The sequence below is a fragment of the Neohortaea acidophila genome (genome assembly GCF_010093505.1).
Source record: "Neohortaea acidophila strain CBS 113389 unplaced genomic scaffold BDY17scaffold_7, whole genome shotgun sequence".
NCBI classification, from domain to species: Eukaryota; Fungi; Ascomycota; class Dothideomycetes; order Mycosphaerellales; family Teratosphaeriaceae; genus Neohortaea; species Neohortaea acidophila.
In genome coordinates this window covers 721,926-745,433 of record NW_022985516.1, presented here as the reverse complement: position 1 = coordinate 745,433, position 23,508 = coordinate 721,926, and the positions used below count along the sequence as shown (strand labels likewise).

The window sequence follows — 23,508 nt, the reverse complement described above, 5'->3', positions numbered from 1 at the left end:
CCATGACAAATGCTAGCAGGCGGAGCATCCATGCGTGCCCTTTAACCAACGCCTTTCTCTTGGAATTGTTTACCCGGTGACGAAATTAGTGGCAATTGCATGGCGCAATCAATCGAATACCGAGCAATAAGTCGGGACTGAGGTGAGTGGTGTTGCTTGGGAGTGAACGCATTCTTGGCGTGACGATACAAATTCGGTCGGTCCCGCTTGGGACGCCTCCCGCTTTGGGACCGCCGAGGCTGGGCAAGAGGCGCAGCCTAGAACTTCACCCATCCCAAGACTCTCCAGCGCGCGGCTCAGGCTGTACTCTGGTTGATGAAGACGATCATTGATGATGCGGATGTCGAGTATCCGGCATGTTACCCGCCAGAACGGTGTATATAAGGTGTCGTTGACCTCGCACGTTCTAGAAACTATTCAACCAACAACTCGCAACATCAACACTACCAACACCACCAACCTTCCAACCCTTCCAAACAAATCTCAACACAACCCTTCACGATGCTTACTCAAACCATCCTGTCCGCTGCCCTCTTGGTGCTTCCTGCCATCGCTTCGCCCGCTGGATGGAGCTATGGCGGATCCAAGGGCGGATCTAAGGGCGGCTGGGGCGGACACAACGGAGGATGGTCCGACGACAACGGTGTTATCCCGTTCACATCTACCTACAGCGTTACCGCGACTCCGGGTCAAGTCGTCAACGGCACGACACCTACTGGTGGTCTCAAGGTTGGTGCAGCCTGCTTTCCCCATTCATGCAACAGACCCGAGCGCTAACAACACATTTCATCAGGGCGCCGTCGGTTACTACGATCTCGGGCTGAACACCGACCTCAACTTGATCTGCTACTACATCCGCATCTACGGTTTCAAGGGCGATTACGTCTCCCCCGCCATCACTGCCAGTAAGTCATACCACACCCCGTCGTTGCCGCTGTCGCAATCTTTACTCACACATCTATCACAGCTCATATCCACGAAGCCGCAAAGGGCGCATCCGGCCCGCCTCGCATCGCCTTCCCCAACCCCTACCCGACCGGCAAGGGCGACGAGCGCATCAGCGTTGGATGCCAACAGGGCCCGTTCACCACCGGCCTCAAGGACAACGTCACCGGTGTCGACTTTGGCGCGAACTTCAAAGTCTCCCAGATCCAAGCGAACCCTGCTGGCTTCTTCGCTGACGTGCACTCGAGCTTGGCTCTGGCTGGCGCGGTCCGTGGGCAGCTTGCCTAGAGGGAGTAAAATGAATATGGTGGTTTCGTAACTTATTAATCTATTTCGTTACTTTGTGGTCATAGCTGTAATCAGTACGAATGCTCATGTTGAAGCAAAACCATACAATCTTACCTACATTTTCAACCACGTTCCGTCATTTCTACTTTCCATGCCGTGAGAATGTTGGAGAGTGCAGATGCCATCATGCCAACCCGAAACGGATGCCACGGCTGCCGGTTCTGGCGTCGCGGCACAAACGCGGTTAGGCTGACTTGGCCATGCCGCTCAGGTTTCTTGTTGCTTGGAAACATCATCTAATTTCAATTAAATTGATAATAACAACACGGCGACACGCACTCGACGGTGCATGGCCGTTGCGACACCGACGAATGGGTCTGGTTCGATGATGTCAGCAGTCTGCGGTCCAGCCATGGCAATGCAAACCACCGCTCCAATTCCGTGAATCACGAGCGACATAAAGCACATGCGATCGTCCGAACATGGAAACCCCCGGAGAGTCTCCTCCCCCGTCCCTGCCTCCGCGTCCGGAGCTACGAGAGAGGGGAGAAACGTCTGGTGCCGGCTCCTTGCGACTTGGCAGAAAGGCATCTCGGCCTCAGCTTCTATCTCATGCCACCACCGCCCTTTCACTAGCCGATGCCCATCCCCCGGCCCATTTGGACTCCGGCAGTCTGCACTCCTCTCCCGCTAGCAGATCCATCTCCAGGAGGCACAGTCCTTCGGGTCTCGGTCGGTTTGTCAGCAGTAACCCCAGCGAGGTTGATGATTCCGGCAGCATCAAAAGCGACCTACCGGCGCTTGGCGCACCACTCGACGGCGATGGACTGTGGGCCAATGAGCCTGCTGCAGAAGCCAGTGCGGCATGGAAAGCCCTCAGCGCGCAAGTAGAACGGGATGATCCTTTCCTGTTCGCCCTGGCCGAAGATGATGACATCGCCAGCACGCAGATCGAGCAGGAGTTCGACGACAAGCTCTCACAAATTGATGCAGATGGAGGCGAGGAAGCCGTGACGGAGCGGTGGAAAGCCAAACTCAAACACTTCTTCATCCTGTCTGCGTCGGGAAAGCCTGTATACAGCCGGCACGGCGATGACCAGACGATTAGCCACTACATTGGAGTCGTGCAAACGCTGTTGTCATTCTATCAGGGCGCGAATGATCCGCTCAAGACCTTCACGGCCGGCGACACTCGGTTCGTGATTTTGTCGAAAGGACCACTCAACTTGGTGGCCATTAGTCGGCTGGGGGAGAGCGATGCTCAGCTGAGAAATCAGCTGGAGTCGTTGTACATGCAGATCCTGTCTACATTGACGCTGCCTTCCCTACAACGCATGTTCTCTAACAGGCCCTCAACAGACCTTCGTCGCCCATTAGAGGGAACCGATGTGCTACTAGACGGTCTTGCGGACGGATTCACTCGAGGCTCGCCCTCCACGCTGCTTTCCGCACTGGAATGTTTACGACTGCGAAAGACGAACAGAAGAGCCATCGACGAGACCTTGTTGAAAGTGCGATCGCCAAACCTACTCTACGGCTTGATTGTGGCCGCGGGTCGGCTGGTAAGCGTGGTGAGGCCTAAGAAGCACTCCCTGCACCCCGGCGACCTGCATCTCGTCTTCAACATGCTCTTCGAAGCCGGCAGCATCAAAGCAGCCGGCGGCGAGAACTGGATTCCACTGTGTCTACCCGGCTTTAACAACACCGGCTTCGTCTACATGTACGTCAGCTTCTTCTCCACCTCCGAAAGCACCACGACGCCGGAGACGGAGCGCTCTTCCACCGCAGGCAAAGACGACGAGCTGGCCATCGTCCTCATCAGCGCAGACAAGGAAGGCTTCTTCGACCTCCGCAAGATGCGCGATCAGCTCGTCGCCCAACTCGAGAAGAACGGCAGCATGGCCGTGATCAAAGCGGCCATCAGAAAAGGCCACGCTTCCTGCGCCGACGTCGTCCCCGGCACGGTCCTAAAGCACTTCCTCTACAAATCCCGCGGCAACGTGCAATTCGTCATGCCGTCTTTCGAACCCCATTTCCACGGCCTGGTGGCCCGGCGGAAACTCATGTCCCTCTACCAGCATCTGCACGAGAGCATACATTCTCGCACGGCGCATTTGAAAGTGCAGCATTGCGTGGGGAAGAGCGCGACGTCTTTGGTGTGGGAGACGCCGCTGTTTGAGCTGTACTGCGTGGCGGGCTCGACTGCCACTCGGGCGCAACTGGTCCAGGGCGCCAACCGCGTTGTCCAGTGGATTCGGAGGGAGGAAGAGCGGGTGTTTATCATTGGCGGTGCGGTGTTCTAGGAGGGCACGCACAGAAAGCCAGCGCGGCGCATTGACAGAGTTTACGACATTTCATAGCGGATACGATTGCGGCAGCATTGAATGAGCATGGCCTGGCTTGAAGAAGAATGATGCATGTGTCCACAAGAGCTACTACACAGCTTTCTATCAATACACCAAGAAACGAACGTCATCATCACCATCCACCCATAATCCTCAAAGACTGGCCCGCAGCAACACCCCTAGACACTCTCGCTTTCATCTGACGCCGCCTGACCAACCAACCCTTTGCAAGCACTTGAAAGCTCTCCACATTTCGATGCAAGCGCCCAATCCGAGCATCCAACACCCCCCTCCAAGCCCTCTGAAGCACCACCGCCGCATCCACCAAGCGCTCCTGCGTCCGGACAACCGTCGCACACGCGTGCGCCAGCCGCATCAACACCACGCGTTCCGAAACTGCAGTTCGCGCCAGTCGACGCCGGTACGCACGCTGGATAACCATGGCAGCACTACTCTGCCGCGCCAGAGGCAGTAATCTGGAAGCCAGGAAGGCCAGGTTCGAGATCGTCGTTTTGCGGCTTGGGATCGTGCCGCTGTTGGAGCTGAGCTGCTTGATGAAAGCGGTGCTGCAGCCGAAAGCGCGCAGTTGGCGCTCTAGTCGTGGGGCAGGTGTTGGTTTGGGGTTCGTAAGATTGTCTGCTTCAAGATGGATGTGCTCCGCAAAAGCGTCCAGGATGGTTGCGTACACTTTGCCGTCGGCGAACGAGGTTGTCAGATTGCCGACTCTGATGCCTTGTCGCATGGCATGCACGGAAGCCCACTTCTTAAGCAAGCCCTCGTGCTGCGATTGCGAAAGACGAGAACCGTCTCCTAGCAATGCCTGCACGTCGACAGCAGCACCGGCGTTTCTTCGGATATCCGCCGCAAGCTCACGGAAGTCCACGAGCTGCTGCAGGCCGAAGTTGCTGACAAGAGACCAGAGAAGGCTGAGCGTCTTCTCCCGATGTCCGTCTACGATGTCTTCGGCTGCGATGGCCTCTGCACTTTCTCCAAGCCTGCCGTGATCGCGCAGAGCGCTGAGGGCAATCTGTACGTTGTAGAGCTTTTGCACACGGCCCAGACAAGGCATTTTCAAGTGCTGCGACAAGATCCGGATCGAATCTTCATCGTGAAGTGCGCTTTCCAGAATGGTCAGGTCCGGCATACGGATCGTCACTGTAGCATCGCCTTGCATATCTGCGGTTCGCAGCCTGTTCGGCGAGAACAGCAGAACTTCGACGAGTTTCGTCAACAAGATGCCATCTCGAAGGTCGACGGCGATATTCTCAATCCGATACTTCACCTCATCAAGCGGATCCTGCACATGTCGCACCTCGTAGTCGAGATGACGCAAGACCCGCGTGATGTCCCCAACAGACCCAATGAGCATGCCAGCAATCGCATCCAGCATCGCAACGGACGACTTGCGTGCAGAGCTGGCTTTGAACAGGCAGCTGGTCGCCACACCGCGTTGCTTGGCTTGCTCGAGAAGCCAGATCAGCATCAAGCTTCGCAGGACCGTCTTGCGCCATGGCGCGTTGGGGTCGTCTCCTCGCTCCTCGCTCGGCTCTTCGACGTCGTCCACTTCGACGAGGAATGTCTCCAGGAAGCCGATCAGGGCGCGTCGATGTCGGTGTGGGTCTATTGTTCCGGTGCTGGGGGTCCTTTTGGTGTTCGAGCCGGAAGGTAGTTGTCGGCCGAACACGACCTCTGCCGCCACTCGCAGGATGCCGGTCTCATACCCGTCCAGCCACAGTCCAAGGAAGCGTTTGCGCAGTCCAATATCCTGAGCTGGATCTGGAGGCTTAGACAGATCTCTTGGCCGACTAAGGGCGCCGTAGAGTAGAGAGGCTTGCAGTCGCTTGTGAAGAGTTGCGACCTCCGGTTGATGGTAGATGTGGAGAAGTCGCTCTCGTCGACTTGCGCTTGCATCTTCCAAACGATTCCGTTCTGGCTCCGTCGAAGTGTAGACCTGGTTGACGAGCTCGGTCAATGCGACTTCCTGGTGACTGAGCCATACGTCCTCGTAGAGCTCCGGCTGCGCGATATCCTCCGACAGCACGGGATACTGCTGTAGCCTGGCGGTCTTGAGCTCCATCCTGCGCTCGTTTGGCTTTGGTGGCACCGTCATGTCGCCAGCGAACGACATTCGAGAGGACACGCTCTTTGATCCCGCGAAGTGGTCAGACTGGGGCGGCGAGGGGCGCACACTCAAGCGCCGGTGGATGTTCGAGCTAGGTTGCACGGAGTGTAACTTGCTGAAATCGGGCGCTGAGGCAGTACCGGGCAATGGCACTGCCTTCCTCGCAACAACAGAGGTCCTGGCTTGAGACGCAGCAGTCGGCTCAAACAACTTCGATACGGCCAGCGAGCGTCTAGGGGGGCGGTGATGCAGCGCTGGAGCTGGCTTCTTTCCGATATCATCCATTTGCAAATCAGGCAGCATGTTCTCCTTGCCGCCGTTTTGCCCAGCGACGTCCACACCAGTCCCGTTGGCTTCTTTTGCGACAACATGCTGCAGAGGCAGACGTTTCGGCGCGGCCGCGAGGGACATTCGCGGCCGTTTCGGCTGTTTCACGACTTCTGCGTCCGGATTAGACAGCGTGGTCTCGTACACAGGTTGCGCGGCTGACAGTTGGGTCCCAAATTGGAACGTATCATTCAGTCGGTCGGTTGTGTTCGCACCAGGGTGGATAGTTAAGATTGTGGTATCGTCGGTGGGAACGAAGATCGTCCGTCTTCGTGGTTCCTTCGCCAAACTGCTTTTCGCTTCCACTTGCTGCGCCTCTAACCTCTGTTTGTCGTTTTCCAGATCCCGCGGCGGCTCCAAATCACATTGTACAAACGCAGCAACAGCAGACCTCCTTTGTCTCGAGGCAACATCAGGCATCACAGCATGCTGCAGCACAGCATCCTCTCGCTTCTCCCGCATATCGCGCCTAGGTATCCTCTGTGCAGGCCTCCCAAGCAGCGTCCTACCTCCTAGCTCCCTCCTGCTCTGCACAACCAGCTCCTCCTCTTCCAACACATCTTCAAAAATCGTCACAGCAGCTTCCCTCCGTTCGCGCGGCCGGAACTTCGATTTCCGCCGCGGCTTCGCCCCCTTTAGGTCCAGCTGCAGGGCGCGCGTGTACTCCAGCTCAGTAGTGGTGGTGTCATCTTGCGCGCCGCCCAAGGAGATGGAGCTGGGTCTCCTGCCGCCCACGGGAAGGGGTAGGGCGGAGTTGGGCGCCGGGCAGGGTGTAGCGAGGGATGGGCGCGACATTGTTTGCTGGACAAGCGTTTTGCAGCCCGGTGAAGAGGCTGCTTTATTAGGAGTTGGACATCGTTTGCGAGGCTCGGGGAGTTTTGGGGTTGTACATGGCCCGTGTGTGCCGTGGCTGCGGCGTCATTTGAAGAGTCCAAGGCGGCGATGCGTGACGGTTGGGCTGGCGTTGCGCGGTGGTAAATATTTGGTTGGCGTGACAACGCGCGGCGAAACCACCACGCCGCTCTCTCTGCACGAGATGGACTCTCTACAAGACGTGCAGTGTTGGTAGGGCACTATTATATAATAGATTGCTTTAATGTATATAGCTATATATCCATTACACTTTCTTCCCAACCCTATCTACGTGGAAAAAAGGTACAACGAAGTAGACATCTGTAGGCGGATGTGCGCCAATGAAGTACTCGTCTCTACAACTCATCCTCGTAGGAATCGTCGTCAATCGAGTAATGCTCCTTGATGACATCCTTCTCCGCATCCTCAATCGCCTTGGCAAACTTCGCACCCGACTTGGGGTCGGTGGCGAACAAGTGGTCGAGCACAAGGCGCTTCGGCGTCTCGCCCATCCATTGGAAGAGCGAGAAGTCGAGGAACTTGTCGGCGCGGAAGATCTCGAGCATCTCGAGCGGCTCGTCGTCGCTGAGGTTCTCGATGAAGTGGCCCATGTTGCGCGGCACGATGCCCACGTCGCCCGGCATGAAGTCAAAGGTGCGGGCATTGCCTTCCGCCGCGAAGATGGTGACGCGAGCGCGGCCGCGAATCACGTAGGACCACTCGTCGGCGTTGGGGTGCCAGTGCATCTCGCGCAGCGCGCCTGGGCCAATGTCGAGATGGGCGGCGGCGACGGTTTTGGAGATGGGGAAGTTGGTGCTGTCGGTGATGCGCACCTTGCCGCCGGATGCTTCTTTTGGCTTCTGCGCCAGCATCTTGTGGGTGAATTGGAGCTTGGACTTCTTGAATGCCGCCGGCTTCTCTTTGTCGATGGGTCCCGGGAGCGAGCCTTGGAAGATGTACTTCTCCTCCTCGGGGAGCTCCTTGAAGACCTCGGGTGGGAGTCGGAAGTTCTCTGCCACGACAGAGAGGGGTGTGTGGTGCAGCCAGTCGGTCAACAAGAACGTGCTGTCCTCGGAGAAGTTGCCGTCATCAAAGATGAGGAGGAATTCGGTGCCATTGGGACTGAGACCTTGGAGGGAGTGAGGATGACCGGAGGGGAAGTACCACAAATCGCCCTCTTCCAAATCATCGATGAATGAGCCACCCTCGGTGTCGAGAGCAGTGATACGCACGCTGCCCTTGAGCACATAAGCCCACTCGGCCTCCTTGTGCCAATGCAGTTCGCGAATGACGCCTTCGTCGAGGCGCATGTTCACGGCGGCCAATTCGACGGAGGAAGGCAGCTCGCGGACAGTGGTCTGGCGCGTCCAGCCGCCCTCTTCAATGCGAATGTGCGAATCGGCAAAGCTCCAGTGCATGTTCTTCATCGTGCCATGGTCTGTGGTTGGCGGACGGAGCATGTCGGGGTTCTGTCGCTCTCTGTCGCGATTGCGTGGTCCCAACATGTCGGTGCCCTTGCCATTGCGCTGCAGAATTTGTCAGTTGCTGGGGGGTATTTGGCGAGAATTTGAGTAGATGCAAATTAACGTACCATGGGCAGAGGCTGAACATGTTCGCCATAGCTGTCAAACTTGCGATCGTAGGGATCGTAGTGGTCGAGGTTGTACGGCGACTTTTGCTTCTCGAGCACCAATGGGCTCTGGCGGGTAGGCGCAGCAATGGCCGCCTCCAGCAGCAACCAGGCCGAGACAACACCTTTCAAGAGCATTTTGATATCCTTTACGACTGTCGTGGGTTGCGACAAGAATCCAAGAGGAGATGCAGACAAGAGCTCGAGTCACGCAAGAAGGCTCGGCAGTTGAGTCTCTCTTGGCCCGCACTAGCCGCTATGATGCCCGCGGGACGTCACGCGGCGGAACGCATTGGGCAAGGCCGATGTCGCCAAAACTTTGACCGCACTCGCCCAGCCGCCTTTGCCGCCATATGCCATCGCTGCTCTGTGCACACTACACGGCTCCCGGCGTGGAAAATTGGAGATCAGGAGGGCCCACAGCTTCGAGTCAACTGCCTGACCAGCAAAACCACCTCGCCCGAAGCGCATCGCCTCAGCACTGGGAGCTTCACCTCTAGGCCTCGAAAGATGGCACCAAACTACGGCACGGCCTCCTCACGCCAGGAAAATGCGCCCAATGGCAGCGCCGATGCGGCTCATGAAGAGCGCGCACCCCTACTCGGGAAGCAGGAGCACGGCAGCGTCAGCGAACGCCTTCGACGACACATGACCGCCAACGTTAGCACTGCATGGGGCGATCTCGCCCTGCTGAGCTCCTACATCATCACCGGCCTGGTGGACAGCTGTGCCGTCTTCATCTGGGGCAGTTTCTTGAGCATGCAGACTGGTATGGCCATTGCGCATCTCTTTATCTACATTGACGTACAAAGTCTAATGCGTGCTCGCAGGAAACACCGTCTATGTAGGCCTGGGCCTCGCCGCCCCCAACGACTCCAACCGCTGGATCCGCTCTGGCATCTCCATCTTGAGCTTCATCTTCGGCAGCTATTGCTTCTCGAGATACCATCGCCACCTCGGCGGTCGCAAGCGCTGGGTCATGCTCTCCTCCTACTTCGTGCAGATGCTCATGATCGTCGCGGCTGCCCTGCTCGTCACCCTTGGTCCCAAGACGGGCACGTCCGGTCCAGTCACGGTGTTCATCGCCGTGCCCATCGCCCTTGTCGCCTTCCAGTCCGCCGGCCAGGCCGTGTCGAGCCGTGTGTTGGGATACAATGCTCTCACCGGCGTGGTCCTCACGTCCATCTACGTCGACCTCTTCTCCGACGCCCAGCTATTTGCCGCGCCTACGCAAAACGTGCAGCGCAACCAGCGGCTTGCAGCCCCCATTCTGCTTCTCATTGGAGCTTTCTTTGGTGGACTATGGGCCCACAGTGAAGTTGGACTGGCAGGCGCATTGTGGACTGCCGTGGGCCTGAAGCTTGCCACGACAATCGCGTGGGCCTTTTGGCCGGCGGAGCCTGAGGAGGCCTCATAATGTCGAGCTCGGTCGAATCCAGCAAGCGATCCCGGCAGATAGCAGTCATGTAGAACCCGAAGGCAATACAGCGTTCGTAGAAACTCGCATTCCCCGAAACCGGCGAGCAAAATAACGCATGCTCGCTTCACCCCCTTCAAAGCTCAATCTCAATCTCCGCCGTAGCCGGATAACTATGACAGATGAAGATGCCCTTTGGAAAATCGCCTTCAGGCCCATAGACCCGTCCCTTGAGCAGCTTCACCTCGCACGTCCCGCACATGGCGCTGCGGCAGCCGAACAACGGCTTCAGCCCGGCCTTCTCCGCCAGCTGCAGGATGGACAGATCCTCTTTCGCCGTCCACTTGGCGGTAATGTTGGATTTGGTGAAGTGCACGTTTGCCTCTTCGATGTCGACCATGTTTGGTAGATGTTCTGGATCAAGATAACGTGAAAGGATGAAGTGAGAGTAGCAAGAGTGCCCTGATATGGATGCAGCGATATCGGGAAAGTCGTGGGACGCTAGGACCGTCATATCACACTTCACTCGCAACACCAATGACCTTACAGCGACAGAACCTCAACTCCAGAACGCATAATCCAACCAACCATGGCCCCCAAATACCTCTATAAGATCCTCGACTCGCAACCCCCATCTCCCCTCCCGGAAAAATTCCCCACCACCCCGCTAGACGCGCAAGACGGCTTCATCCACCTCTCCACCGCCCAACAAACCCCCATCACAGCCAAACTCTTCTTCTCCAACCATGACCGGCTGTGGGTGCTGAGACTCGACCGTGAGGCTCTCGACGGCCGCATCGAGTACTCCACGGACCCGAAGGCGGGGGTGGAGAATGGGTGTGCTCATGTTCACGACAGTACTAAGGGGTTGGGACGGGGGAATGTGGTGGAGGTTGTTGAGGTGAGGAGGGAGTCGGGTGAGGCGTGGCCGGAGGTGAAGGGGATGCGGGGACTTACGGATTCATGAGGGTTGGAAAAGGGTTATAGAATTCAACTTCTGCGATGCGACGACCATCTCAACGATTTCAGTGGGCTGCTACGGCATCATTTTGGGCAGACCTTGGGTACACGATGCTAACTAACGAGCGCTATCTCTGCTTCAGCGCCGCTATAGACCGTGCATTATGTGTCTAACATAGCTATCCACCTCGCTCTGTGTCGGGGTCGAATAGCTCTTCAGCGCCGAACTGGTCTCTATCGCTTTATCGGTACGAAACGTCAAGCTGCGTCGCCCATGCTCGTTCCCATATTTTGCCGTGAAAAATTCGATGAGTTTGTAAGGCGGATTGCTCGAGAGATCAGGTTTGCTCCGCAGCTTTGCAAGCCATTCGCTAGCAGACACGGCTTCGAACGTCAACCCCGCGGCCTGGAGCATGGGAAGGAGATCGCGGGTCCAGTGGAAGGTATTGCAATTGATCACGTTGTAGAAGTCGAACAGCTGGCTTTCCTTTTGACAGGTGTTCAACCACGAGTCGATCACCGCTGTGGCAACAATATCAACAGGCAGCCATGAGCAATCCTCGTCGAGTTTCGGGAGCGCGCCTATCGTGCTGGCGGATTGAATCATCAATGGAATGGCCTCTTGCCGATTCCAAATGCCCGCTTTATTGTCGCCTACAATCTGGCCTATCCGCAGAATCCGAGTGGGCAATCCAGCGCGACTCGATGCTGCAGATGCGATCTTCTCCGTCACGAGCTTGCTCTGCGCATATCCCAGCTTTTGCGCGAAGCTGAACGACGCAGCAAGCTGCTCTTCCATCTCTGCATGTGGCGCGTTGCCGACGGTGCTGATCGAAGAGCAGAAGATGAACGCCGCGGGTCGTTCTCGCTTGCTCTCGAGGCAGAGGTCGATGAGCTGTCTTGTCCCGGCGATACAATCCTGCTCGAAGCTTTCTAGGCTCAGATTGAAGTTCACGTTCCATGCGGAGTGTATCACGCAAGTCACCTGCTCGCGCAACCGGGCATACTTCTGTTCTTCCAGCCCGAAATGAGGGAGAGCAAAGTCAGCGGCGATGCCATGCAAGGATAGCCCGTCGACCTCAATCCCTCGTTCGCGCAGAAAATCTTGCACGCGTCTGAGAGCTTCGTCATCGGATTTCGCCCGGACAAGGCAAATAGTGCTCTGAACTTCCGGGCGACTGGCGAGCTGAGCGATGATGTGAGCCCCAAGTGACCCTGTCGCTCCTGTCACGAGAACATGCTCTCCAGTTCCACCAGATCCAGGAACGTGGCGAGGAAAGTTGGCACTGTACTTTTCCACCATCCGCTCCATCCGCTGCTCAACGGGGACAGCATCGACGGTCTTCTCGTTGTTGCGCAGACGCAAGAGTTCAATGGCCATTGCGTCGATCGAGGGGAAGTCGAAGACAAAATTCTCTCCCAGCACGCCATTGCCGATATCAACGTGCTTGAGGATGGTAGACCGTACGCGCGACGCTTGAAGTGAGTCCATGCCGAGCGAGAACAAGTCTGTATCTTCCTGAGCTGCATCCTGGCGATCGGCCTCGACGAGTTCCTTCACCTCTCTCAGCAAAAATGACTTGAGCTCCGCTTCGTTAAATGCCACGGTTCCGTTCCGGATGGGGTCGTGATACATAGTGTCGATCAGCGATGCAAACTCCTTGTAGAAGCCCGCTCGAATGATGGACGACTTGTCCGTGCGTCTGATCTTCTGCGACGTCTCTCCTGCGAGACAGCTGATCATTGCCTTTGACAATTGAGCATGAGCCGGCGCCAGTAAGTTCGCTCGTTCGATATCCGGCCAGATGTCCTCCACGATTTCATCCCTCGAAATGCCTTCATCCGAAGGCAACACGAACATGCCTAAATGCGGCTTCTCACTCCCATAGACAATCGCATCGTCGACTTTGGGCGAATCCCGAGCGGCGTTCTCGAAGATGAGGGGGTTGGCCTTCTCGCCATTACTTAGCACAATCGTATCGTCCCTTCGAGCGTAATACCGCCATGCGTTTTTCCGTGGATAGTCGGGATGTCGCTCCCAGAGGTCCTTGGTGGCATACGCGCCATCCTCTCGATTCCTAGCGCTTAAGCTCGGCCAGCCATCCAACACAACCATCTCGTACACATTATTCGCCACGTCGTCGACGGCCTCCCAGCGGAGATACTTCTGTAGGGTCGCGGACGGCCGCAGCCAATCCCACTCCTCGATCTCGTCTCGCGGGCGGAAGGAGTTCATCAACTGCCCGGTTTCCGAGGCCCCCACATGGCTCATGAGGAAGACCCCGTTTTTCACAAGCTTGTCGCCGACGGGCTTGGGACACGCTCCGCCGCCGCAGAAGAGAACTTGCAGCTTCTTGCACAGGGCAATGCCTTCCTCGCTGTCGGCGAGCAGCTTGGCAACGTACGGCACGCTGTACAGGATCTGGATCTCTGGGTGCTCTTGCAGGGTTTGGAGGATGTGCTTGGTCGTCAAGGGCAAGCTGGCATTGTACATGTAGATGGGCTTGCGATTGTTGATCGAGCGGAAGACACACCCTATGCCTTGTGCGTGGTAAATGGGCAGTGTGAGGAAGCCTGTCAAGTGGAACTGGGATGGAGTGTTGCCGAGAGCCCCGCGGTGAGTCTGGAAGTTGGGCTTTGGCAGGCTCGTAGATCCAGACGAATGGATGATCCAGGCAACGTTCTTTGCCTCTTGAGCAGGATCGAGCTGACTCGCGGGTAGTACGCTTTCGTCCACGGAGCCATAGTCGTCTTGAGAAGCAATCGAATGGACTCCAAGATGCGGCAGACGTTTGTCCAGCTGCTTTGCCATCGACCGAAACCCATCGCTTACCCAGAGGTGCTTCGCCTTCGTGCGTTCCAGCAAAGATACATGAGCCTCCTCCGATATGCGCGTCGATAGAAAAAGAACGGTGTGCCCCAATCTAATTAGCCCCAGAATTGCAACGAAGTAGTCGAGATCAGATGGCCCGAGAAGCGCCACGACAGTCGGAGCGACATCTGAAGACTGCCGCTGCGGAATGGTAGCATCGTAGTAGGTGGCCGCCTTAAGCGACAACTTGTGGATATCGGCGGCAGAGTAGCCTACATATTCGGTGCCGCTGGACGGATAGAAGATCAGAGGGTTGTGGGAGAGTCCAGGCTCGTTGGCCCGAGTTGTGATGAGATCGTAGATTGTGTGGAGGGGTTGCGGGGGATCGGCATGTTCGCCGTTCGTCTTGTGGGCTTTGTCACGGCTTGGGTCCTTGTTGTCTGTAGGGGTTGCCGGGCGAGATCTCTTCGTTGAAGCACGAGTTGATGGGGCCATGACTGGGGGAAATGCATCTATCATCTTGCAAGCCCCATGCGTGTGGTCAGGAAAAGGATATGAATCCCCGGTTGTAGCGATCTACGTGTTTGCATTTCGGTTCGTACGGCACGAGGAGCACTCCACTTGCAATTGTCAGCCCGCGGCTGACAATTGCAAGTGGAGTGCATACATACGGATGCAGCGTGCAGCCTATAGCTGCCCGTTCAAGGGCAAAGGAAGACAAATCTGGTCGTTTGCTGATCAGAGGAGAGGAGGTTGGCTCCCATCGATTAGAGCCTCCTAGGTTGCGAGCTGCTTATGGTACAGGGGTATAAAACACAGACACGACCACCCTATGCTGAGTCCCTCTCCCGATGCCGTATTCCGTCTATCCTGCAGGACCCCAATGCCATGATGAAACATGCAATGCAATCAGACATCGTCCGCCTCCCATCCCTAAAGTTGATTCCAGCTATGCATCGTCCTTCATCTCTCGTCGCTCGTTGACAGCAATGGCCATCTTCTTTCCGACCTCGTAGCTGGAGATCATGATAGCGCAGGCCGGCGCCACTTTCAAGCAACGCGCCGCCCAGCCTTTGAACAGGCCGTTGAGGCCTTCGGTGCAGTAGATATGCCATAAGAACCGGGGCATTGCCCTGCTTTCCGGAAGTGATTGAAGGGATTTACGAGAGTTCGGGTCGGAGTTGTACAAAGCTGTTTGCTGCCGTGTCTTGCCCACATCGAACGGGGTTGTGACGAAGGCGGCAATGGCGCCGGAAACCGCTCCGGCAAGGAACGAGTCGGTAAGAAGGGCGCCATGCGACATATCCACGTTCTGTGGAGGTCCAGATGCAGGCATAGCTTGCTGGCGTAGATTGTTCAGCTGCTGTCGGCCTTTCTCGTATCCCCACCAGTATAGTCCCGAGAAGGGAACGTCACGCCACAGGGTGAGAGTGAGCCCGCGCCAGAGTGTGAGATATCCTTCTGCAGACACCATCTCTTTCAAGCCCACCATTGTGGCACGTAGCACGCCCTTCTCTTTCGTCGAGGTCGCTTGCATCCTGGTCCGTAGCATCTCGATCGGGTTGACGGCGATGGCGGCAATCACCCGTGCTATAGACCCAGCTGCCAAAGGCGCGTATGCATCGCTAAACCTTCCATATACCGGGCTCTTCGGACTCGTGCGCAGCCAGTCGTAGCCAGCAAAGTAAATGACATTCGCAGGGATGGCCATGACCAAAGTCGGACTGAGGCCCCGCCATAGGGTGGAGATGCCCTCGTTTCTCGAGATCTTGCGGAGGCCATCGAGGGTGGAGTTGAAGGATCGTCGCTGAGCTTCTTCTGCAGCACAGTCAGAGATGATCACATCATCCATGACGGCAGAAGCAGTCGGAGCGCTGGCGACGCAGAACTGGGACTGGTTCTGCACCCAGAAGACTTCTCGACAGCAGGCAGTAATGCCCATGCCGGGGGGCAGCTGTTGGAAGGCGGGCGAGCGGGCAGAGAGGGAGGACGGACTTTGTTGAGCTTGTAATCTTACACGCACAACATCCAGTGGTGTGACTGCAGTTTCGTTAGTTATCTACTCCGTGGTATGCATGGCGAGAAGTATAGCACCTACCAAGGAAGGTGACGAGAGTGCTGCCGACGGTGGCGCTCAGCATCCTCTGGAAGAGAGATACGTTGGCGCCGCTTTGAGGCTGAGAAGCTGGAATGAACGGGAAAGCCGGTGGATGGCCGTCGTGCTGTTGATCGTCTATTCTGTCATGGCGTTGGCCTTGTGTGAAAGAATGCGCCATGGCTCGAGCTGCAGCGGCGTCGCAGCCGGCACTCGATGGGGGTGGGGAGGAAGGGTCTACGTCGGAGAGGTGGTCATCAGTTACGGAGCGAGACGCCGCATGGCAGGTGGATGCGGCGGAGGTGTGGAGGAGGGCAGCTGAGGTGGAGAGTGCGGTTGATGTGTAGGAAGATAAGGTAAGAGTCAAGTCAAAGATTGTTTCGATCTGCGCATCATGATATTCCGCGGGCCAGGCAAGGCAGTCTAAGCCGATGCCGCCACGCTCAAAGCGGTTAGCCTCCGCATGCGGTCCTACAATTCTGACGTCTGCCCCGTACTCGGCAGGTCATCAGGACGTCTACGAAGGCGTATCTACGTGCTTGTCACTCAACGCGACGTAGATTTATTGGAAGGTTCTAAGGCAAACACGATATCATACACAATGCGACGCACCTGAGACCGCTCTTCGACTTCCCGTAATCTAAGCTGGATCACGCCCGCTCGGCCCCTCATTTCATGATGGAAGGCGAGGCCAAGCAGGTAGAAACACAGGAAGCACTGGAACGATTTCGACAAGACTGGCTCTCAGAGGTAGCTAGAAATAGGCCATCTACCAAAGATTCCCGGGAATCCGGGAGTGACAAAAGGCCTGTTCCGCATCAGACCCCGTCTTCTGCTGCTATTCCACAATCTGTCGCTCGTCGGAAAGACGATTTTTCGGAAGATGTTGAGCCCAGAGCATATCACGACCTCCCGAATAAGGAGGAAAGTCTCATCCTCGGCAAGGAAGGCGAGCAACGCGGCAGAGAGCAATCAAAGGGGCCATCGTCCGCCCTCGAGCATTACGAGCATGCCGTTGAGAAAGAGACTCAGGGACAGCTCGGGGATTCGATTAAGCATTACCGCCAGGCCTTCAGAGTTGGTCTCCCCTCCCCAACTGCGTTTCTGAAACACATTCTGACTTATCGTGAAGCTTGACGATGGGGTGCAGGAAGTGTACAAGAAGAAATACTTCCCTCCTTCATCCTTTGCCAAGCCGAAACCTTCCAACCCGAACCCGTCAAATGCGCCAGCCACGGTACCGAATCCGGCCCATCACTCACTACATGGTCGGAGCAACGAGTTGTCCGCATCACTCAAGCAGCTGCTGGGGGAGTTTTCCATCCTACGCATCGAAGCCGCCCCGCCGTTGACCAATATCTCGCCCCAAGAGCCTTGTTATTTCGCGGATCTGCCGGAAGAGATTCTAAGTCAAATCTTGGCCACGCTGGGCGTGATCGATCTTGCTACGCTGGCACGCACGGCTCAAGTCTGTAAAAGACTGGCATATGTCGTACTGACCGAAGAGTCCATCTGGAAGACGGTCGCAGTGGGCGAAGAATATGGCTTTGCAGCCATGCACTATGATTTCGCTTGCGAGATCGAAGGCTCCGCTTTGAAAGCAGATGACCAGATAGTACGCTATCTAGACGCTGGAGACGAGTCCGAGGACACGAACGAAACTTTTGCCCCCGGTGAAGAGGAACAAGTGACCTTCTCGGCCCTCACCGAAAACCTGCTACGCACTACGTACGGGAATTCCTGGCGCAACATGTTCCGCACACGGCCTCGGATACGCTTCAACGGATGCTACATCAGTACCGTCAACTATACGCGAGCGGGAGCCAACTCAACCAACACTCTATCCTGGGGTGCGCCAGTCCACGTTGTGACGTACTTCCGATACTTGCGCTTCTTCCGAGACGGCACGGTCATCAGCCTGCTCACCACCAGCGAGCCCGCAGATGTCGTGCATCACTTACTCAAGGAAAACATCCACAACCACCACACCAATACTTTGCCAAGCAGCGTCATGAAGGATGCCCTGCGCGGGCGCTGGCGGCTTTCTGGCCCTGCTTCATCCGTTGTTGACCCCGTGACAAATGAGCCCGAGGTTGAGGGTGATGTACACGTAGAGACAGAAGGCGTCGTCCCTAAATACACTTACAAGATGCTCCTGGCGCTGGCGCATGCGGGCAAGGGTGCGAGGAACAACAAGCTGGCGTGGAAGAGTTTTTGGAGCTACAATCGCTTGACAGACGACTGGGGCGAGTTTCGATTGAGGAACGATCGCGCCTTCTACTGGAGCCGAGTCAAGAGTTACGGCATGGGGTATTGATCGTGCAGATGGGGATGAGCTAGATGGATAGACGCGATCTGAATGACGCTAGATGGATAGACGCAATCTGAATGACGCTGTGAAGGCTTTTCTTCCTCGGCTCGTAGCATGCAAGGCTGCGCGGGAGCTATGGGTGTGGAGCTAATCCGCGATCCGACAGGCTGCTTCATCTTGTGATCGACGCCGATTGCCTTCCCCTGCAGTGGGGACTTCCATTGCCCTGAACTCGCATCTTTTTGCCTCGCATTCTCGAACCAGAAGAGCACCCCATCTGCCGCTTTTTCTTCCCTCTCGCCCTCACTTGGCATGGAGGAAAATATTGGCATCACATGAAGAGTTGAGCGCCAAGCACAAGCAAGCTGTCCACGTGTTGGACAGCGTTCTCTGATTGGCCGGAATTCGAGGTCGTTTGGACTTCACCTCGTGTCTGTTTCAACCCTGTTGAGGTGGCTTTGGCTCCTCCGAGCGCTGGCCAGAGGTCACAGGCGGGCAGTAAGCACAGTAATAACCTCCGCCAGACCCTGTGGGTGAGGAAAATAGAAAGACTTCACCTTCTTCCAGTGCCTCGACTACACCGGTCGATCGTGCGGAGGTGATCAGCCTGCTTGCGAGACAATCCACGGAAACGAGAGACATCTGCAGCGTCCAGACGAGTCGGTCTCGGGAATACTTCCCCATCGCCAAGCGTCAACGCCATTCGAAAATCCATTTCGCCTTGGCTGTCTGCCGTCCGCCTCAATGGTTTTCTGCTTCACGCTCTTTGTTGCGAGGCAGGCTTCGGCGTGGCAATCAGCTAGACGACCGTGAAAATGTGGCCAAAGTCTCAGATCACACGCACTTGCGATCAATAATGGCCTTTGAATGGACTGAATAGTCCACCTGGCTGGATATCCCGCAGTGTATGCGGCTCATGTGGCGAGCTCTTCGATGGCCTAGAATCCGAAGCTCTTCTTGGCCCTTGGCTATCTTTGTCCCTTTAGGTATACCTCCGATGACTGGCCCAGGCGAAGCATGGCGAAGCACCTATGTGGGACAGCCCAGAGGCGCGTCTCGCCACTCGCGATCATTTCCGCTCGCGCGGCAATGCTTGAGATTCAGCAAACAACAACCTGTCGACCGTCAACGTGCCGCGGATGATCTCTTCTCGTGCCTTGGCAGAGGGAACGTTCCGAGTCGACGGGAAAATGGTAAGGATAGTATAAGTTTCCGGCAGGTAGGCCATCGTCTTTTCTGTTTCACCAATTTCTTCAAACACCTACTTTTCTATCTGCTAAGAGCTGGTCTTGGTACGCAATGGCTCCTCATACCTCGGGAGGCAACGCTGCCTTTCACAACTTCCACAACGACTATGCACACATTGAGGATCCCAATGAGCGCCGACGTCTCGCGCTGGCTGAGATTGACAAGGCTCCCTTCGGCTGGTATCACGTGAGAGCGGTCGTGGTGGCTGGCATCGGTTTCTTCACTGTAAGTCCATACCACGCAGGAAAGCCGTACCGCAAGAGTCGTATGCATGATGCTGATCGATACAACAGGATGCGTACGACATCTTCGCCATCGGTCTCGTCACGAGCATGATCGGAATAGTATACTGGCAAGGCACCTCTTTCGACGGCGCCATCCCGAACAAGGTCTCGACTGGTCTCAAAGTTGCAACTTCTGGTGGTACCGTCATTGGACAACTCGCTTTCGGCTGGCTCGCAGACGTTGTCGGCAGGAAGAAGATGTACGGCCTCGAGCTGATCATCATCATCTTCGCCACGCTCGCGCAAGCCCTCTCGTCCTCCTCCGAGGCAATCACAATCGCAGGCGTTCTGATCTTCTGGCGTGTGCTGATGGGTATCGGCATTGGCGGTGGTATGTTTGGTCAAGTCTTCCTCATGGAGATACCTCGATTCTAACCCAATGCTAGACTACCCGCTTAGCGCCATCATCACATCTGAATTCGCCACCACGAAATGGAGAGGTGCCATGATGGGCGCGGTCTTCGCCAACCAAGGCTTTGGCCAGCTCGCCGCCGGCATCATCACTCTCATCGTCACCGCAGGTTTCAAAGGCTCGCTCTCGTCCGCCGTCGATGCCGAGCACTGCAGTGGTCCTTGCAAACTCGCCGTGGACGTTATGTGGCGTACCGTCATCGGCATGGGCGCCGTCCCCGGCTGCATTGCTCTTTACTTCCGCCTCACCATCCCCGAGACGCCCCGATACACCTTCGATGTCTCCCGCGACATCGTCAAGGGCGGCTCCGACATCAAGGCCTATCTCGCCGACAAGCCCGAGGGCCACCCCGACGACCTTACCCGCGTGCAGAAGATGCAGGAGTCCGAGCAGCTGACCATCCCCAAGGCCTCCTGGCGCGACTTCTTCGGCCACTACTCGCAGTGGAAGTACGGCAAAGTGCTCCTCGGCACGGCAGGCTCATGGTTCTTCCTCGACGTCGCCTTCTACGGCGTCGGCCTCAACAGCCCCGTCATTCTGAGCGGGATTGGCTTCGCCGACTACAACAACGTGTACGAGTACTACCGCAACGTCGGTGTCGGCAACATCATCTTGGTGCTTGCGGGCGCCATCCCGGGCTACTGGGTCACCGTCGCGACCGTAGACCGCATCGGGCGCAAACCCATCCAGCTCGCCGGCTTCGCCATCCTCACCGTCCTCTTCTGCATCATCGGCTTCGGCTACCACGTCATCGGCACCGGCGGCCTCATCGCCTGCTACGTGCTCGCCTACTTCTTCTTCAACTTCGGCCCCAACGCCACCACCTTCATCGTCCCGGGAGAATGGTCAGTAACCCCAATTCACACCCACCACAACAAAACATGCTAACAAACCCCCCAGCTTCCCCACCCGCTACCGCAGCACAAGCCACGGCATCTCCGCCGCATCCGGCAAAATCGGCGCCATCATCGCCCAAGTGCTCATCGGCCCGCTGGCAGTCAAGGGCGCCACAAAGACCGACAAGGACCCGTGGCTCAACCACGTCATGGAGATCTTCGCGCTCTTCATGCTGCTCGGCTTCTTCACCTCGCTTTTCATCCCGGAGACGAAGCGCAAGACGCTCGAGCAGTTGGCCGGCGAGGTGCCGGGCACGCCCGAGTACGACCCGCGTCTTGCGGGCGGTACTGGTCAGACGTCTGATGATTACTCGGGCGAGTACTCGGCTGAGTACTCGAATGAGTCTGCTGCTCCTCTTAAGAAGTGAGGTTTTTTTACATGGTGATAGATTGGGAGAGGGGGCTTGTGCGTACACCAAAGGCTGGCTTTGATTTCATAGCGTTTCGTGGTTGACCGTTTCAAGACCGAATGACTATCATACTTGTCTCTACAATCATTTTTGTCTTGAAGCCATTCTTTGTCAACTAGCGAGCGGTTTAATTACATGGGCGATGATGAGAAAGACAGAGCATGAATAGCTGTTGAGCGACCGCTTGAGAATGTGGACTCGATCCTGTCCCTACCTATGCAAACACCACATCGTCAACGCCAGCGCTATACCCAGTCGTGAATCTCTCTCGGTCCAGAATGGCTTTCTGAATCCCGCATTATCACTAAGCCCTAAGATGCACCCATTATCCGGCCGTTTCCCAATGCACTCATCCGGTCGACCCAATGCAGTCGCGAGTAGAGAATCGTCAGTTACCTCCTCCCCACACTCCCCCGACTCGCACTCCTCTCCTGCCTCGACCGCAGAATCTCCCCACTACTCCGCAGCAAGTCGGGGTTCGACTCGCCCATGACTCTCGCCGAGCCGGAGCTGCTCCTCCGCCTCCGCCGCCTCGTCTCATCCGGATCGCGCGGGCTCAACCCACTCGCCCGCGCCAACAGGTTCAGCACATCCGTCAAGCTGACAACGCCGGAAAGACGGCCGGACATGGCGGCGCCGGGTAGCTGAGCCGCAGAAACGGCGTTCGTGCTCGGATTGGTGCCAGTGCCTAGATGCCCTGACATCGGCCCTGGCACTGACTCGGACACGGAGCCCGATCGAGCTGGAGCTGGTGCGTGCGAGGGAGAACCGATACTGAAGGGTGGGACGTGGTGAATGCCCGGGCCGGGGCTGGGGGGTACGCTTCCTGATGGGCTTGGTGCTTGCACTATCCAGACTCGGTGTGCGAGCGTGGCGCAGAGTTTGGCGACTGTGTGTGCTAGTGTGCTGTGGGGCGTTACGTGGAAGACGGGGAAGGCGTCCTTGCCATCTTGCACGCCGCGCTCGGAGAGGATGACGCCGATGAAGTGGATGCATGATTGGCCGAGGAGCGGGATGGCGGAGGTGTCCGTGAGCAGCTAAGAGAGCGAGATCGTCAGCGGATAGGGAATAGAGGTTTCCAGGGAAACGCAAAGACTCACCCTCGTGTCCACGTGGCTGATATTTCCCACAACATTGTTTTGATTGTCAAGCACGGGAAGCGACGTTATCCCTTCTTCATGCATCAGCCGGAGCGCGTCAGCAAGCGGTTTATCCCCATTGATGGCCACGACCACCTTGGCGCCGATTTCCAGGTCATGCAATGTGCGCGAGTAGAGCGGTTCCGTGGTGGCAAAGTTTGTGTGATGCTCCCAAAAGAAGCGCACGAGTCTGAGTTGGCTCAGGACACCAATGGCCTCGCTCGTTCCCTCTTTGCAGATAACCACTCGATGCAGGCCACTCCCCAGAACCTCCATGGCTTGCATCAAGCTCGCCGTACTATGTAGAAACGTGGGAGGCTCGCGCTGTCCGAGGTGATCAAAGACATCTCTTAGAGGCAGCACCTCTCCCGCTCTTGCCCTCTTGGCCAACTGTGTCGCCAACTCATCCGAGTGTGTAATGCCCAGAACCAGCAAGAGATACGCCATCAACTCGTCGTACCCAAAAAGATCAAGCACCGTCCGCGTCGTCCGCGACTCTCTAACCAACACGACATTGGGAGAGCCAGAGCGGATAAGCAGCTTGGTAGTCTGCTCAATATCCGTGTCGAGTTCGACGAACCTCGCTTCCACGGGATCGATAATCTCATGCACCTGGATGGTCCTCCAGTCGCGGCCTTTGAACCGCTCGTCCGCCACGCCGTTCGCTTTGCTCATCGACGGCTGCATGAGGAGCTCAGTCAACGCGGCTTCGGAGAAGGACTGCGTGCGTTGTGCGCGGGGGGAGGGCGGGCCTTGCCGGATGTTCTCGGCTAGGAGTGAGCGGTGGGAGAGGCGGGGAGAGGCGGGTAGCTTGTGGGGAGAGTGGATGGGGGTTGTCGTGGGGGAGGAGACGGCGCTGGAGCCTGAGGTCACGGGTTGGAGCGAAGGGGGTTCGCGAGTGGGAGAGATGTGGTTTGAGGAAGAGGGAGGGTGGGAGGTTTCGTTCGGGGGCTGTGATGGGGGTGCCATTGTGAATGAGGCACAGGGTTAGGTGGATGTGAAGCGACTCCTTCGA

General features: G+C 56.8%; 13 protein-coding genes across 13 annotated transcripts; 6 read left to right on the top strand and 7 right to left on the bottom strand.

Annotated features, from left to right (window-relative positions):
• The first annotated feature begins 241 nt into the window (after positions 1-241).
• BDY17DRAFT_299900 (uncharacterized protein) lies at positions 242-1,493 on the top strand. The gene is made up of 3 exons (XM_033733975.1): positions 242-729; positions 794-905; positions 968-1,493. Exons 1-3 carry the CDS (start codon positions 502-504, stop codon positions 1,231-1,233), a joined length of 606 nt encoding a protein of 201 aa, XP_033588477.1. The 5' UTR covers positions 242-501; the 3' UTR covers positions 1,234-1,493.
• Positions 1,494-1,715: 222 nt separating this feature from the next.
• On the top strand, positions 1,716-3,536 carry BDY17DRAFT_325414 (trafficking protein Mon1-domain-containing protein; the record flags this gene model as incomplete). The annotated part of the gene is made up of 1 exon (XM_033737357.1): positions 1,716-3,536. The coding sequence occupies one exon, from the start codon at positions 1,716-1,718 to the stop codon at positions 3,534-3,536; it is 1,821 nt and encodes a 606-aa protein (XP_033588476.1).
• A 175-nt stretch (positions 3,537-3,711) lies between these two features.
• BDY17DRAFT_325413 (uncharacterized protein) lies at positions 3,712-6,822 on the bottom strand (the record flags this gene model as incomplete). The annotated part of the gene is made up of 1 exon (XM_033737356.1): positions 3,712-6,822. One exon carries the CDS (start codon positions 6,820-6,822, stop codon positions 3,712-3,714), a length of 3,111 nt encoding a protein of 1,036 aa, XP_033588475.1.
• Positions 6,823-7,101: 279 nt separating this feature from the next.
• Positions 7,102-8,698, bottom strand: BDY17DRAFT_299897 (oxalate decarboxylase). The gene is made up of 2 exons (XM_033733974.1): positions 8,471-8,698; positions 7,102-8,405 (listed from the first exon to the last, which is right to left on the bottom strand). Exons 1-2 carry the CDS (start codon positions 8,645-8,647, stop codon positions 7,236-7,238), a joined length of 1,347 nt encoding a protein of 448 aa, XP_033588474.1. The 5' UTR covers positions 8,648-8,698; the 3' UTR covers positions 7,102-7,235.
• BDY17DRAFT_299895 (uncharacterized protein) lies at positions 8,699-10,405 on the top strand. Its single transcript, XM_033733973.1, has 2 exons — positions 8,699-9,278; positions 9,340-10,405. The coding sequence occupies exons 1-2, from the start codon at positions 8,768-8,770 to the stop codon at positions 9,924-9,926; spliced, it is 1,098 nt and encodes a 365-aa protein (XP_033588473.1). The 5' UTR covers positions 8,699-8,767; the 3' UTR covers positions 9,927-10,405.
• BDY17DRAFT_325410 (uncharacterized protein) lies at positions 10,063-10,440 on the bottom strand (the record flags this gene model as incomplete). The annotated part of the gene is made up of 1 exon (XM_033737355.1): positions 10,063-10,440. The coding sequence occupies one exon, from the start codon at positions 10,438-10,440 to the stop codon at positions 10,063-10,065; it is 378 nt and encodes a 125-aa protein (XP_033588472.1).
• A 75-nt stretch (positions 10,441-10,515) lies between these two features.
• On the top strand, positions 10,516-10,893 carry BDY17DRAFT_325409 (uncharacterized protein; the record flags this gene model as incomplete). The annotated part of the gene is made up of 1 exon (XM_033737354.1): positions 10,516-10,893. One exon carries the CDS (start codon positions 10,516-10,518, stop codon positions 10,891-10,893), a length of 378 nt encoding a protein of 125 aa, XP_033588471.1.
• Positions 10,894-11,034: 141 nt separating this feature from the next.
• BDY17DRAFT_311529 (putative NRPS-like enzyme) lies at positions 11,035-14,217 on the bottom strand (the record flags this gene model as incomplete). The annotated part of the gene is made up of 1 exon (XM_033735543.1): positions 11,035-14,217. One exon carries the CDS (start codon positions 14,215-14,217, stop codon positions 11,035-11,037), a length of 3,183 nt encoding a protein of 1,060 aa, XP_033588470.1.
• Positions 14,218-14,647: 430 nt separating this feature from the next.
• Positions 14,648-15,839, bottom strand: BDY17DRAFT_317591 (mitochondrial carrier domain-containing protein; the record flags this gene model as incomplete). The annotated part of the gene is made up of 2 exons (XM_033736116.1): positions 14,648-15,738; positions 15,797-15,839. The coding sequence occupies 2 exons, from the start codon at positions 15,837-15,839 to the stop codon at positions 14,648-14,650; spliced, it is 1,134 nt and encodes a 377-aa protein (XP_033588469.1).
• A 471-nt stretch (positions 15,840-16,310) lies between these two features.
• On the top strand, positions 16,311-18,183 carry BDY17DRAFT_299890 (uncharacterized protein). The gene is made up of 2 exons (XM_033733972.1): positions 16,311-16,870; positions 16,926-18,183. Exons 1-2 carry the CDS (start codon positions 16,469-16,471, stop codon positions 18,108-18,110), a joined length of 1,587 nt encoding a protein of 528 aa, XP_033588468.1. The 5' UTR covers positions 16,311-16,468; the 3' UTR covers positions 18,111-18,183.
• Positions 18,184-19,111, bottom strand: BDY17DRAFT_299889 (uncharacterized protein). The gene has a single exon (XM_033733971.1). The coding sequence runs from the start codon at positions 18,786-18,788 to the stop codon at positions 18,543-18,545; it is 246 nt and encodes an 81-aa protein (XP_033588467.1). The 5' UTR covers positions 18,789-19,111; the 3' UTR covers positions 18,184-18,542.
• Positions 19,112-19,403: 292 nt separating this feature from the next.
• On the top strand, positions 19,404-21,312 carry BDY17DRAFT_311526 (putative inorganic phosphate transporter PHO84; the record flags this gene model as incomplete). Its single annotated transcript, XM_033735542.1, has 4 exons — positions 19,404-19,577; positions 19,646-19,967; positions 20,023-20,893; positions 20,949-21,312. The coding sequence occupies 4 exons, from the start codon at positions 19,404-19,406 to the stop codon at positions 21,310-21,312; spliced, it is 1,731 nt and encodes a 576-aa protein (XP_033588466.1).
• A 434-nt stretch (positions 21,313-21,746) lies between these two features.
• BDY17DRAFT_311525 (uncharacterized protein) lies at positions 21,747-23,462 on the bottom strand (the record flags this gene model as incomplete). Its single annotated transcript, XM_033735541.1, has 2 exons — positions 21,747-22,391; positions 22,455-23,462. The coding sequence occupies 2 exons, from the start codon at positions 23,460-23,462 to the stop codon at positions 21,747-21,749; spliced, it is 1,653 nt and encodes a 550-aa protein (XP_033588465.1).
• Positions 23,463-23,508: the final 46 nt, after the last annotated feature.

What these genes read in the sequence shown, in the direction of transcription:
- BDY17DRAFT_299900 (XM_033733975.1), top strand. Translation starts at nt 502, where the DNA reads ATGCTTACTCAAACCATCCTGTCCGCTGCCCTCTTGGTGCTTCCTGCC. An exon ending in CACCTACTGGTGGTCTCAAG is followed by an intron (nt 730 to 793) that starts GTTGGTGCAGCC and finishes ACATTTCATCAG; the next exon opens with GGCGCCGTCGGTTACTACGA. An exon ending in CTCCCCCGCCATCACTGCCA is followed by an intron (nt 906 to 967) that starts GTAAGTCATACC and finishes CATCTATCACAG; the next exon opens with CTCATATCCACGAAGCCGCA.
- BDY17DRAFT_299897 (XM_033733974.1), bottom strand. Translation starts at nt 8,647, where the DNA reads ATGCTCTTGAAAGGTGTTGTCTCGGCCTGGTTGCTGCTGGAGGCGGCC. An exon ending in ATGTTCAGCCTCTGCCCATG is followed by an intron (nt 8,406 to 8,470) that starts GTACGTTAATTT and finishes CAAATTCTGCAG; the next exon opens with CGCAATGGCAAGGGCACCGA.
- BDY17DRAFT_299895 (XM_033733973.1), top strand. Translation starts at nt 8,768, where the DNA reads ATGATGCCCGCGGGACGTCACGCGGCGGAACGCATTGGGCAAGGCCGA. An exon ending in TTTCTTGAGCATGCAGACTG is followed by an intron (nt 9,279 to 9,339) that starts GTATGGCCATTG and finishes GCGTGCTCGCAG; the next exon opens with GAAACACCGTCTATGTAGGC.
- BDY17DRAFT_299890 (XM_033733972.1), top strand. Translation starts at nt 16,469, where the DNA reads ATGATGGAAGGCGAGGCCAAGCAGGTAGAAACACAGGAAGCACTGGAA. An exon ending in ATTACCGCCAGGCCTTCAGA is followed by an intron (nt 16,871 to 16,925) that starts GTTGGTCTCCCC and finishes CTTATCGTGAAG; the next exon opens with CTTGACGATGGGGTGCAGGA.
- BDY17DRAFT_299889 (XM_033733971.1), bottom strand. Translation starts at nt 18,788, where the DNA reads ATGGGGAAGTATTCCCGAGACCGACTCGTCTGGACGCTGCAGATGTCT.